Source organism: Schistocerca piceifrons, chromosome X (assembly GCF_021461385.2).
Source record: "Schistocerca piceifrons isolate TAMUIC-IGC-003096 chromosome X, iqSchPice1.1, whole genome shotgun sequence".
In the NCBI taxonomy this organism is placed as follows: domain Eukaryota; kingdom Metazoa; phylum Arthropoda; class Insecta; order Orthoptera; family Acrididae; genus Schistocerca; species Schistocerca piceifrons.
Window position 1 is genome coordinate 258,379,543 of NC_060149.1, and position 15,034 is coordinate 258,394,576.

General features: G+C 43.7%; 1 protein-coding gene across 1 annotated transcript in view; it reads left to right on the forward strand.

The window, feature by feature from the left end:
- Positions 1–15,034, forward strand: part of LOC124723129 (E3 ubiquitin-protein ligase HUWE1) — a 360,906-nt gene that overhangs the window by 78,086 nt on the left and 267,786 nt on the right. The window contains exon 13 of the mRNA XM_047248317.1: positions 6,998–7,243. Within this exon, the coding sequence (XP_047104273.1) occupies positions 6,998–7,243 (246 nt within the window). The remainder of the gene's footprint in view (positions 1–6,997; positions 7,244–15,034) is intronic.

Below are 15,034 nucleotides of genomic sequence, written 5' to 3' on the forward strand. Positions count from 1 at the left end.
TTTTGTACATCATGAAGAGTGTGTTGCAGCAACTGTATGTGGACATGGACTGCCGCATTGACAAAGCACATCACCTTCCTGTCAAAGAAATTGGAATAACATAGGGATAACAGCCTGCACATTGTATTGGTTGCTGGTAATTTTACTTGCAGAAACATCAGATGTGACCATGAGTTGTCACTGATGTCCCTCTCCCCCTTCCCCCATGAAGCCTGGGATGGGACATCTGTGTGTTGGGTGAATGAGCTCTAGGATACTGATCAGAGGCACACATGGTCTTAATCCTGCAAGCAGATGGCTTCAAATAATCTCTCATGACACAGCAGCTGTGACATGTGCCTGTATTTCATCCCTGGATGATGATCGGTGAGCCACTGCTGCTTGCACAATGCATCAATCTTGACATGCATTTGTACTAAGAGAATGTGCAGAACATGGTCTACAGCTGTGGAAATGTTTGACAGATCACTCATGAAAACAAGGATTCACAACAGATACATTGTGCCCAATGTGCAGCAATCTGTCAGTACATTTATCCAGCTTCTCGGGGGACCATAATGTGACTGCCATTGAAATGGTTGGTGTTCAACAAGAGTACATACTCGTCCATTGCACATGGTTGTATGGGGCAAAGGATATGTTACAGGGAGAAGTTACCACCAGCAGAATTTAGAAAAGCTGATGTTTGTGGGGAAAAATTGAGATGCTGTGGACTAAGTGTCACTGAAGTCGAGCACACTGTGTTACATGACGGGTTTGGCAACTGTGTGGTCTAGCTTTCTGTTGGCTACTGTTTGGCAGCTTGTTAGTGGTCCTTCCCATGTATAATGCCACACAGTGGTTGCAGCTAAGTTGGTATACCACATGGCTTCTTTTACTGGTGGCCCTGCCTTTGGTGGGGTATGAAATGCCTGTGAAAGGACTGGAGATAGATGGTAATGAGAGAATGTATGGGACAGGTTTTGCACCTAGGTCTTTACCAAGGATGAGCCATGGGGCAAGGAGATGGGAGCAGACATGGAACATGACAGACAAGGATACTGTGTAGGTTGGGTAGGTGGTGGGATAGGTGGGGAGGATATTTCTCATTCAGGACACGATAAGAGGTTTTCAAAACTTTGGCAGAGAACTTGATTCAGCTGCTTCAGTCCAGTGGTAGTGACTCAGTTGGGGGAGGGTAGGAGGGGTCAGTGGTGACTGGAGAGACAAGGCATGGGAGATTCGTTTCTGGAAAAAGTGTGGAGGGTAATTTTGGTTTGTGAAGGCCTCGGCAAGACCCTAAACATATTTGAAGAGATGTTTTCTGTCCCTGCAGATCTTTGACCACGGATGGCTAGACTATATGTAAGAGCTTACTGGTGTGTAATGGGTGGGAGGTGTTGAAATGGAGGTACTATTCATCATTGATAGGTTTGATGTGGATGGAGGTACTGATGGCACCATCCATGAGATGGTAGACATTGAGGAAGGTGGCTTAGGAATGGAATCGGGAAAAGGTGTTGAGATTCTACAGGAGTGTATGTAGACTATCCTCACACTCAGTCCAGATCATAAAGATGTCAGCAATGTATCTGAAACAGGTGCGGGCTGTGGGATTTTGGGCGACGAGGAAGCATTCTTCTAGATGGCACAAGAATAGATTGCTATAGGATGGTGCTATTTCCTTTTGTTACTGTTCTCTATCACATTACTTTGTGTCTATCCTTTTCTTCCTTATTTTCCTATGTTTCATCACCACCTTCAAAACCACATATCCTTTCGACCTACTTACCAAGAATCCTGTGACATATTGACTTTCCAGCCAACATGTAGCAACTGTGACATGTGTGCATCAGATGACAATTTGCTTGTGCTATCTGTAGGTGCAGTTCCCAGAATCCCACATGTTCCTCACCAATATAATTATACATGGACCTTCAAACACAGTTATCAGGCTTTTATTTGTTTTTATTTCTGTTTTGACTTTGATACAATCCTACTTTCACTGACATTTTATTTTGTCATCATCTCTGCTTTTTTTTGTATTTCATCTGGTTTCACTGCTTTTTTACTAAACTTCACCTGATTTCACACTCTCTTACTAAATTTGGTTTCATCTATTATGAGTTTTTAAGACATTCCTACACTATGTGATCAAAAGTATCCGGACACCTCAAAAACATATGTTTTTCGTATTGAGTTCATTGTGCTGCTACCTGCTGCCAGGTACTCCATATCTGTGACCTCAATAGTCATTAGACGACGTGAGAGAACAGAATGGGGTGCTCCACGGAACTCACGGACTTTGAACGGGGGTCAGGTGATTGGGTGTCACCTGTATCATATGTCTGTATGCAAGATTTTCACACTCTTAAACATCCCTAGGTCCACTGTTTCTGACATGATAGTGAAGTGGAAACGTGAAGGGACACATACAGCACAAAAGTGTACAGGCCAACCTTGTCTGTTGACTGACAGTGGCCGCTGACAGTTGAAGAGGGTCGTAATGTGTAATAGGTAGACATCTATCCAGACCATCACAAAGGAATTCCAAACTGCATCAGGATCCACTGCAAGTACTATGAAAGTTAGGCGGGAGATGAGAAAACGTGGATTTCATGCTCGAGTGGCTGCTCATAAGCCGCACATCATGACGGTAAATGTCAAATGATACATCCCTTGGTGTAAAGAGTGTACACATTGGACAATAGAGCAGTGGAAAAACGTTGTGTGGAGTGACAAATCAGGGTAGACAATGCGGCAATCCGATGGCAGGGGGTGGGTATGGTGAATGCCGGGTGAAAGTCAGCTGCCAGCGTGTGTAGTGCCAACTGTAAAGTTCGGAGGCAGTGGTGTTATGGTGTGGTCATTTTTTTCACGATGGTGGCTTGCACCTCTTGTTGTTTTGTGTGACACTATCACAGCACAGGCCTACATTGTTGTTTTAAGCACCTTCTTGCTTCCCACTATTGAAGAGCAATTCAGGGATGGCAGTTGTGCAGGCCAGATCGTGTTCAAAGATACAGAGTCCTGACCTGAATCCTACAGAACACCTTTGGGATGTTATGGAATGCCGACTTTGTGCCAGGCCTCACCAACGAACATCAGTACCTCTCCTCAGTGCAACACTCCTTGAAGAATGGGCTGCCATTCCCTAAGAAACCTTCCAGCACCTGATCGAGCATATGCTTGCAAGATTGGAAGCTTCATCAAGGCAAAGAGTGGGCCAACACCATAGTGAATTCCAGCATTACCAGTGGATGGCACCACAAACTTGTAAGTCATTTTCAGCCAGGTGTCCGGATACTTCTGATAACATAGTGTGTGTGTTTTTTATCCTTCTTTATGGATCCTTGCTCTTTCTATTTGTGGCAGTACAGAAAAGTTCCGCTGTTCCCAGTCAGAACCCACTACCAGATACTGTACCTGTATTGCGTAGCTTGTGGAAGCCCGCTAGATGGCCTGATCATCACAATACCCATGTCCAGCTGTTAACCATCCTTCCACCTTGACATTTAGTGGCTCACATTCCATCAGTCCAGAGCCCTCAACATTCTAATCCTGTCTGTTTGCCTCATTCTCCTGCCATGGACTAGTAGTGCCCACTACCATAACAACGGTCTACATCAAATCCCCCTCCTCCCCCCCCCCCCCCTCCCCTACACACCTCCTTATAGCAGTCACACTTTACTCAGCAGACCTGATACATCTGCCACATCCTCCAAAACTTCTTCCTCCACCCTTAAGAGCCTAGATAGACCTGTAACACAATTATAAACCTGCCTCCAAAAGCTTCAGTCCCACTGAAGTATCAATCCTATTCAGAAGCTCAGCTTTTGCCCCAGGCAGAAATTGTCATGCTTGTCTTGTTTAGTACCTGTGCTCTGTTTCACAGCCCTACAGTAAAAACACTTTTTCTATCACCAACCCTACTAATCAGACTCAACCTAAAAAGCAAAACAGAATCCTGCCTTACTCAGTTTACTCATCCATCTAATGGTGAGTCTCCCTCACTCATCCCAAATCACCCCTGATAACGTTCCAGAATGTGCCAATCTAACCATTGTTCCCCAAATCCTTCAACATGGAAACAAACATCACATATGCAGAAATAAACTCAGTTCACCACCTAAAAACTGATCCTGATCTTGTAGTCCTACCTGTCAACAAAGGCTCCAGTACTAGTTATGAACTTCAGCGGTTATCTAGTTTAGGGTTTCTACCAACTGTCAGACTGGTTCACCCACAACCTCCACCACAGATACCCCATTGCAGGGATACATAATGTTTTCCAGACCCTCCTTAAACCCCTAGGTCCATCCCAGAACCTCTACCTTGAGTCTTATCTCTGTCCTCACCCCCACCACTCTCCAAACTCCTACCTTGTTTATCCTTCACAAAATGAATAAACCCGACCACTCATGATGTCCCATTGTGGCTGGACACTGTGCCCCCATAGAAAGACTCTGCCTTGTAGACAAACATCTTCAGATTATTAGGCATAATATACCTTCCTATGTAAATGATACCAATGAATCCCTCTATGAACTACCTACAGTTCCTGTGCCTACTTTGCCACTGTTGATTCCACCTTCCTGTACTCTAACATCCCTAATACCCATGATCATGCTGCTATTGAACAGTATTTTTCCCAGTGCCAAACTTAATACAAATCTACAATTTCCTCCTTGGTCATCATGGCCAACTATAACCTCACCAACAGTTATTTCGCCTTTGAAGGCATCACCTACAAAGAAATCAGTGGTGTATCAATGAGTACCTGTGTGGTACCATCCTATGCCAAACTCTTCATGGGTCATTTAGACGAATCCTTCCTAACAACCCAGAATCACAAACTCTTCAGCTAGCTCAGATTGAATGATGACCTCTTCATGATATGAACCTAGGATAAGGCCAACATCTTCGCATTCCTCTAGAATGTCAACACCTTCTCCCCTGTTCACCTCTGGTCCTCCTCAGTCCAACAGGCCACCTTCCCCAACAATGACCTCCATCTCATCACATCAAATCTACCAGCAATACCTCAGTCTCAACAGCTGACATCCAAACCACACCAGTGAGTCCCTTCCATACAGCCTAACCACCCATGGTTGTCACTTCTGCAGTGATATGCAGTCAGTTTCCAAATACGCTGAGGGTCTGGAAATAATATCCCTTGCCTTGTGACCACAGTCGCCTACAAACCCTCAAATATCAGCTGATAGACCACAAAGTAGTACACTCCTTGTGACTTAGTATCATCCAGGATTGGAGATACTGAATCATGTTCGCTGCCTAGGTTTTGAGTACCTCTTTGTCATGCTCTGAAATGTGTCCTCTCAGCTGTATTCTTCTCCCCTCCAACAGTGTTATTCCACTTGGCATACAAACTACACTGTGTCCTTCTACATTCCTATTCCAACCATTTGCTCCATGGCTTATATTCATGGAAAAGACCTAGATGGAAGAGGGCTCCTGATGCTGCACCTAGCATCCTACCATACTGTCCCCACCATGGCCCTACACACACGCACAGGCAGTACTAGAGTATCTTCCCCCCCTCTCACCATTATCCTGCTGTCCCTCCCGCCACCCTGTTTCACACCTGTTCTGTACATTCACTACATAGCCTAGCAGAGATTGCCACTCAATGCAGTTGTACTTCGAGGTACGTGCGTGGGCATGTGTGTTTAGGAGTAGTTGGGTTCAGACCCCCATATGGTCATCTGGGCTTAGATTTCTATAATTTCCACAAAATAGATTAGTGTGAATACCAGGATGGTTTCTTTGAAATGAAAAGGCCATACACAATTTCCTCCTCATTCTTCCCCAGTCATTGTTGTGCTCCATATCTAATGTCCTCATTATATGTAAATTAAACCCCTACCTTCCTTCAACTGACAATTTGTTCCAAAGAAAGTTCAAAACATTGTTGCCATTTCTAAAGTTATGCTCCCAGCATTACATGAGGAAGTGCTATCATTCACATACCTTGTTTCCCACTGCAATCCATTAATAATTAGTGAGGTGGGAAGTAAGTTCACTTCACATTCTACTCCCTGCTGTACCAGTCACTTATGTTGAAGGACAGGGGGTGGAGGCTGGCTAAAAGAAAATGTAGTCTCTCTCTCTCACGCAATTAAATTTTCTGTGTACTACAATTTCCATTGAAGGTGTACAACTGATAAAGTAGTCAAAAATATCATACCGGTCTCATTGTTCTGAGTACAGGGGCGTAGAGGAATTCAGAGAAATAAATCAATAAAACAGGTGATGAGAAAATGAAAGTATTGAATAATAAGTTGAGCTGAATTGTACAAACAATTTGGTCACGAGTAGCTGTCCTCTGCCCACTTAAAATGAAGTTGTTTCAAAATGGTTGGAAACAGGAGAAGGTGCTCTCCTGTTCTGGTGGGAAGAACAGTGTTTGTAGTGCCTCTGCCACAATTTCAGTTTTATTCATTTCAGCTGATGGTGCTTTATGCAGGAACAAATCTTTTGATTAGGCAAGATTAGACACATTCTCATTCCATAATAATAAGCTTATTGCTCAATGCTAGAGAGTTTTGTACATTTGATTTTTTTTTCCCTTCATTGTGTGGGTTATTCATTGAAATGGCAAAGGTAAGATGTGTAGCATGTTGGTCTTACTCTTCTTTTAAAGTCATTAACTACTTTTATATCTGGAATATTATTTATTTCTGTTTCACACACTATTCTTAAAGTCTACATAAATCTATGAAAATATCAAGTTTCTTGTTCTTTATAAAAAAACATCGCACGACAGTGTTTGTATGTGAATAAGGTCTGAAATGTGCTTATATATTCTTGTTTCTGTTGGGGAAATGAATGATGAAATTCAGATTTATAACCTGACTTTTCAGTGGCCATACTGTGCATATTTCTTTTTATTGACCATGGATGTTACGTAATGTAGCTTTTTCTGTTAGTCGTAATAACCTCTGTGCACATATGAAAGGACAAGATATGATAATTCCTATTTGCTTTTTATTTACAGAATCTTACACACGAAGGAGAAATCTTCAGGGTTGGCCTGGAAAATATGGAAACTATTCTTAGTCGTATGACTGAGCTTCAGTTGGCCACTATCAATGCAAATGGCTCCATATTGTTGCATGAACTGGCAATACAAGCAAATGCTGAAGTGGCATTCAACTCAGTGCATTCCTTACCTCTCCTCCATGGAGTGAACAGTATTCATGGTTATGTAGTAATGTTCCTTAATCTGAGTCGCTCGAGTCAGGTACTGTATCATTATTATCATATAAACAATTTTGCTCTAGTCATTAGAATAGTATTCCTGTGACAGTCTTTACTGAGCTACTAAATTTTTATTCAGTATCTATGAAAGTGGCTGATAATGTGATTTAGCTATTGCTATTCATGAGGATAGGTGTAGTAAGCATCGGCTTGTCAATAATATATTGAAATGGCAACTATGGAAAAGGTACTCTGTGAACAGGAAAATGATACTAATAATTGAGTCTGCTGAATTACAACAGTATAAACATCGAACAGTTGAAGATTCCTAATAATAGGAAAAGGTTAGATTGCTACTCGCCGTAAAGATGACTTGTTCAGTTGCAGACAGGCACAACAAGACTGTTACACATCTAGCTTTCGGCAGTAGCCTTATTCAGAAAAAGACACATGCACTCTAGCGCGTGTGAGGGCGCTCTCTCTCTCTCTCTCTCTCTCTCTCTCTCTCTCTCTCTCTCTCTCTCTCTCTCTCTCTCCCCCCCCCCCCCCCTCGCTCTCTCTCTCTCTCTCTCTCTCTCTCTCTCTCTCTCTCTCTCTCTCTCTCTCTCTCTCTCTCCCCCCCCCCCTCGCTCTCTCTCTCCCCCCCTCGCTCTCTCTCTCTCTCTCTCTCTCTCTCTCTCTCTCTCTCTCTCTCTCTCTCTCTCTCTCTCGCTCCCTCTCTCTCTCGCTCCCTCTCTCTCTCGCTCCCTCTCTCTCTCGCTCCCTCTCTCTCTCGCTCCCTCTCTCTCTCGCTCCCTCTCTCTCTCGCTCCCTCTCTCTCTCGCTCCCTCTCTCTCTCGCTCCCTCTCTCTCTCGCTCCCTCTCTCTCTCGCTCCCTCTCTCTCTCGCTCCCTCTCTCTCTCGCTCCCTCTCTCTCTCGCTCCCTCTCTCTCTCGCTCCCTCTCTCTCTCGCTCCCTCTCTCTCTCGCTCCCTCTCTCTCTCGCTCCCTCTCTCTCTCGCTCCCTCTCTCTCTCGCTCCCTCTCTCTCTCTCTCTCTCGCTCCCTCTCTCTCTCTCTCTTGCTCCCTCTCTCTCTCGCTCCCTCTCTCTCCCTCACACACACACACACACACACACACACACACACACACACACACACACAAATATATATGTATCTCTTTCTAGTTTATCATGTCTGTCTTGAGTGACAACCTGACCATCTGTGAATAACAGCGTGTTGATGTGCCTTCCCCCTAATATTTATGCTTCATGGTGTTCTTGTTCTTCTCCATTCACTGATTGTGTCATATATATATATATATATATATATATATATATATATATATATATATATATAAATTTTGTTGCTGATAAGCTACACCCTCGTTGTACTCCTGGAGGGGAGGGAGGGAGGGAATGAATGAATGAATGTTGAATGAATGAATGCCTGCCTGCCTGGATGCCTCTGTACCTTAGTCCTAATCTCTCGTACCTTAGCCGTATGATCCCTGTGTGAGATACAAACTGATTGCAATGTAGTTGTTAAAGTCTTGCTTGAATTCCCATTCTGTTGCGCTTCCATATGGTCTATACTGACCTATGAGGATTCTTGCAGTGTGTCTTATTTCATTTGATTTCTGCTGTCTTACTTACTGGGTAAGAACTTCAAATCCTGGAGTAGTACTCTACATTTGCTCACATTAGTATCCTGTATACATTTTATCAATATGTACACTGCACTTCTGCTGAACCTTTCTGAGAAACATAAGTCTTAATTCACCACCCTATTGTAGAGTTTACATGATCATCCAATTTCATGTGCTTCACAGAATTACCCCTGAAAACGTAATCAGTGTGATGTGCCAAAGATGTCCACCTCTAATATTATAATCATGTACTATCAGGTTCTTAATCCATGTTACAGGCATTATCATACATTTATGTATGGTACGTTTAAAGAGAGCTGCCATTCATTGCAAAGTGCAAATTTTGGGCATGTCTGTCAGCATTTTTCTACGGTGATAACATGACAATGAATCATCAGCAAACAATCTGGTAATGCCACTGATCCTGTCTGATAACTCTTTTTGTATATATTGAGAACATTGGTGGTCCTGTGACACTTCCTTGGTGCACACGCAATGTTACTTTAATTCCTACCGAACATTCACTATCCTGTGTGTACTATGTTCTAGTAGCTGAAAATCTATGAAGCTAATAGCATATTTGTAAAGATAATCCCTACAGTCATAACTTGGTGCGGTGCAATGTTGGACACATTTTGAAATCTGGAATGACAGCATATACCTGTTAACCAGCATTAACTCTTCACAAAATACCATGTATGAATAAAGCAAGTAGTGTTCTATGCAAAAGGTTTTTCCTGAATCCATGTTGAGTCTCTGAGAGAAGTTTGTTTCCCTCCAAGGACATCACAATGTTTGGGCTTAGAATATGCTCTAGGCTCCAGTAATACATAGGTAACAGCAATACTGGTCTGTAATTCTGTGCATCAATTCTTTTACTATTTTTGTAAACTAGAGTAACCTACATAATTTTCATCACATGGACTGCTCGCTGCATGAAACTTTGTTGATAAATGTGAGCAAGAAAAGGGGCTAACTTGGCAGGGTATTCATGTAAAATATTACTGGAAATCCATAAGTATGGTGCTTCATTTGCTTTGAACCAAACCCATCCCTGCCCTTTCCCTTAGGTACAAAGGGTGCTTAAATCTATACTCTTTATGTGCAGCTGTTTGCAGGTCCAAACATTGGTTCTGTATGAATGAATTTCTTAATGTGTCATTTAATTTGTTGACTTCCTGTATTTGTCTTTATTTTCAACACCAGATTAATTCACAAAAGATAGGCTGAGAGTTTTGGACCCCTTCATTGACTTATCATATGACTGACATTTCTTAGCATGTTCTTAAAATTTTTCACTAGTATCTGACTGAAAATTATTGTAGGCTCTATAAATAACTCTTCCTGTGGATGCACAAGATACGTTGATATATGCTGTTTCTGTTTTGCAGCAGTCTATCTTATAGCAGAAGTGTGATAGTCTCTGTTTTTGCCACATTCTCCAGTTGGTACCATTAAACCAAAGTAAGTTTTGCTGCCTTTAATTTGTTTACATCATACAAATTTATCAGTGCTGCAGTTTGTAATATTTGCAAGCATTATCCATCATTATTCTATGTTTGTTGTATGTGAACTCATCGTTCTCAGTTAATCTTTTAAGTAAGGTTTTTTGTGATTAGAACAGTTCACCCAAATTGAAATTGTGTCCTACATTTTAATGACATTTTTCCTTTTGTCAGCATCATTACAGTAATAGGTTAAGGGCAATTAATCCCCCTTTCCCTGATGGCTGTTCAAACAGTGAGGTGTATTTGTAGCCGGGGCATTCAAAATATTTTTTTATCCATGTGAACTGCTGCTCTAGTTGTTTAAGGCAGTTGTCTGACCATGTGTGCAGTATTATTTCACAAGATGGAATATTCCCCCTCCCCCCTTCCTCTTGATAAGGTATGTGTACTTCATCAGTTGATACTGAGCAATTTACTCAGAACCTACTACTTCTATATGCACAATATATTTCCATGCTATAAAATCCAATATTTTCCATTCTAGACTCAATCAAAAATATCCTGAAATTATAGCACAGAAATGCCTTGAGCATACAGAAGTAATAGATTGTGACTAATGATATCGGAATATGATGCTGAGTAAAATCATCAGATGATTAACTTAAACCCACAGACCACAGTTACTTCTGCTGACATAGGTTTGCAGTCAGTCTCTTTGGCTTTGATAATCTTTAATGTTCCTGATTTCTGCTGTAAATCATCTAGTGTACTATCATCTATCTTTCTCATATACATTCCTCATTGTTGATAATTTTCCTATTTTTACATAAGATTTTAGTAAACATACTTCCTAACAACTCCTTTCTAGGAGAGGGTGTATCATAGTCTGCCTTCATGTAAACAGACAATGAGAAACATTCCACTTGCCATATTGACACCACTTCAACCAATCAAATCCAGCAAACAGTGTAACTGCATGTATTTTTCGTTCTGTCCCAACCAAAACCAAATTTGGATCAAAATGGCATAAATACATATTGCTTATGATGTAAAACTTTTTCTATCAGTGTTAACTTGTCAGTATTTGCATCAGTGTAACAAAATTGTGGTTTACAGACCTTCATATTCTGAAAGGACACTTTAAAACATGACACAACATCTCCTGTCCAAACTGGATAATTCAAATCACCCTGCCTCATTGATATATCCTTTGTGAGTGGCACAAAATGTATCAAAGTTTTATCAATAAAACCCAGCGCTCAAGTTGCAGCAGCTCAGCTGCAAGTGTGTTAATGTTTTCTGTGACATACTTTCTTCTGACATACTGAATTGTAAAACCAAAGTGGATTAGACACTATAATTAGCAGCTGATTTATGTGCACCTTATCACAGTTGTTGACCATTAGGTGTGACAAGTGTTACTATACTACATAAATACTGGCCTCGATAAAACTGTAATCTTAATATTTGCTGTGGTTTGAGAATAACTGTGGTAATTATTATGGAGTGAGTTTCAGATGATGATACATTCCTTATGAACAATGAGTAAACATGTATCTTCTCCTTCCATATCATTGCAAATATATAATCATTACATTTTTATACCATTTCCCTCTGTATAAATTTACTTGCTTACAGTATCCACAGCATGCATTGAGATCTTTACCCCTCTTTCTCGTTGTCGCATTGCCGTCCCACTCACTCTCCATCTCTTGGATGAGAATACATTCCTGGGTGCAGATTCCACCATCCACTATGCTGTGTCGCTTTCTGTGGCGACAATGACCATGGGCTTCTTTGCACCTGATATCCAGCACGGTAGCCACTCCATTGTGGTGGGGTCACCATATACCCTGCTGGTTTATAGCCCCCTGACAGCACAGGGATCACTCTGCTGATGCCTGCACCATTAACTCCCTGCATATGCCAAGGAGTAGATGCCTATCTCCCTAGGGCATCGGGACTCCCAGCGATGGCCATCCTGCCAGGTGTCCCTTGCTATGGCTGGGTGGTGCCCATGGGGAAGGCCCTTGGTCGGAGTGGGTGACATCAGGATGGATGACATGCAATAAGGCATGGCCCATCTTATCTTGCTGGTGGCCAGCCACCAGCAGTCTCTGAGTTCCAGGGCTCAATTTAATGCAAACACATATGACCTCAAATTGTTTCTGTCTCTGGCCACACCATGGGAGGAAGAAAAGGCTAAGAATGGCAGCGAAGCTTATTTGCCCCGCTACCTAGTATGTACAAGAGCTGATGGGGAATCCTTTGTGTCCATGAAGCCTCAGTTCTTTGTAGATCATTTGGAGGACAAGTTTGGGGAGGTGGAGATCTTGTCCAAAATGTGCTTGATAAAAAGAGCATCCTCTGCCCAGTCACAGGCATTACTCACTTGTGACAAGTTGGGGGTGTTTCAGTTACTATCATTCCCCATAAGAGTTTAAATATGGTCCAGGGCATTATCTTCCACAGGGACCTTCTTTTACAGTCTGATGACGAGCTGCACGCCAATTTAGAAAGGCGAGTTGTTCATTTTGTCCGGTGCGTTCTTTGGGGTCCAAGGAATAATCAGGTTGCCACCGGTGCCTTCATCTTCGATGCGTTGCCCGAGAAGGTCAAGGTGGTGGTCTACTGCTGTGACGTCAAGCCCTATATCCCTCCCCCGATGTGGTGCTTTAAGTGCTGGAAGTTCGGCCATATGTCTTCCTGCTGTACTTCCAGTGTCACATGTCGAGATTGCGGTCACCCATCACATCCCAATACTCCATGTGCCCTGCCTCCCATCAGTGTCAACTGCGGAGAGCATCATTCACCTTGCTCGCCAGACTGCAGGATTTTACAGAAAGAGTAGAAAATCATGGACTATAAGACCCTGGACCGACTGACCTACACTGAGGCTAAGAGGAAATATGAATGACTCCATCCTGTGTGGATGACTTCCTCTTATGCTGCTGCTACGACAACAGTGATAGCCCCATCAGTTCAGCGAATTCCAGTCGGCTCCCCAAGCCATAAGACTACAACTGCCCCCTTGACCATGGGGGGCACTACCCTCTCTGTTGCTCCTGCGGCACCTACTTCGGGAGCAACACCCCCCCCCCCCCCCCCCCTACACATCGGGGACGTCCATTCCCACTTATAAGCCAGAGAAGTGTCAAACTTCTTCAGCTCCTCTTGCTAGGAAGGGGTCCCTTGGGTCCCTCCCTTCCCAGGTTTCCACCAGTGGGAAGGATGATGCCCGCCAGTGGCATAAGTGCCCACAAACAGCTGGTTATGGGGCTTCACGATCCTCCTCAGTCTCTGAGACTGGATCAGTGAAGGCCTCCCAGTCAGTGAAACCCAAGGAGCAGCAAGAAAAGCCCAAGAAGAAGACCTCTAAGACCAAGGAACTTGCGGTGGCATCCACCCCACCCCACCCCACCAAACCGCAACCTACAAGCTCTGTGATTGAGGATGGGGTGGAGATTCTGGCATCCACTGAGGACCTAGATCTCGCTGGACCATCAGACACCATGGAAGTCGATTGCACGGGTACTCAGTCGGTGGCAGTAAGTGATCCAGCAACATAATCTACCACCTCGGTCCCTTCACGCCTTTTTTGGCTGCGGACAATGTCATCCTTAAGTGGAATTGCAGTGGTTTTTAACACCACCTTGCTGAGCTCCAACTACTTCTCAGCCTTCACCCTTTCTTCTGCATTGCTCTCCAGAAAACTTGGTTTCCGGCAATGCGAACCCCCGCCCTCCACGGATATCAGGGTTATTATAAGAATTGGGCAGCTTATGAGAGGGCTTCTGGTGGAGTCTGTGTCTACATCCTTAACTCTCTTTACAGAGTGTGTGTCCCTCTTCAAACACCTTTAGTGGCTGTTGCTGTTCAGGTGTGGATGCCTCAGGCTGTTACTGTCTGCAATCTTTATCTTCCGCCAGATGGTGATGTCCCACAGCATATACTGGCTGCACTGAAAGCCCAAATGCCGCCACCTTTTCTGTTATTGCGTGACTTTAACACCACTAACCCTTTGTGGGGTGGATTGGTGGCATCAGGCTGAGGCACTGTCATTGAGCAAGTGTTGGCACAGCTCGACCTTCCTCTTTTAAATAATGATACCTGCCACACACTCCAGTGTGGCACACGGCACGTACTCACAAATCGAGCTTTCGGTCTGCAGCCCTGGCCTTCTACCATTTGTCCAATGGAGTGTGCATGACGACTTGGGCGGTAGTGACCACTTTCCGATCTTTCTGTCACTGCCCCAGCATCTCGCCTGGGCGCCTTCCCAGATGGGCTTTGAATAAGGCTGACTAGGACATGTTCACCTCCATTGCCACTCTTGAGCCTTTTTCTCATGGCGCCATTGATGTGGTGGTTCACACATCACCACCAGCATCATTTCTGCCACAGAATCTGCTATTTCCCTGATCTTCCATGTCCCCTCAGCGGAGGACTGTGCCTTGGTGGTCACCGGAGATTGCTGAGGCGATTAGAGGTCGCAGGTGGGCCCTCGAGCATCATAAGTGGCACTCATCATTGGATCATCTCATTATCTTTAAACGGCTCCGTGCCCGGGCCCGACACCTTATTTGCCTATGGAAGCAGGAGTGCTGGGAATGGTATGTCTCCACCATCGGCACCTGTACCTGTCCATCACAGGTTTGGTGTGAGATTAGGTGACTCTATGGGTATCAGACACCCGTCAGTGTACCTGGGCTTTCCCTGAATGGAACAGTCTGTACTGAATCAGACATGATTGCAGAACTC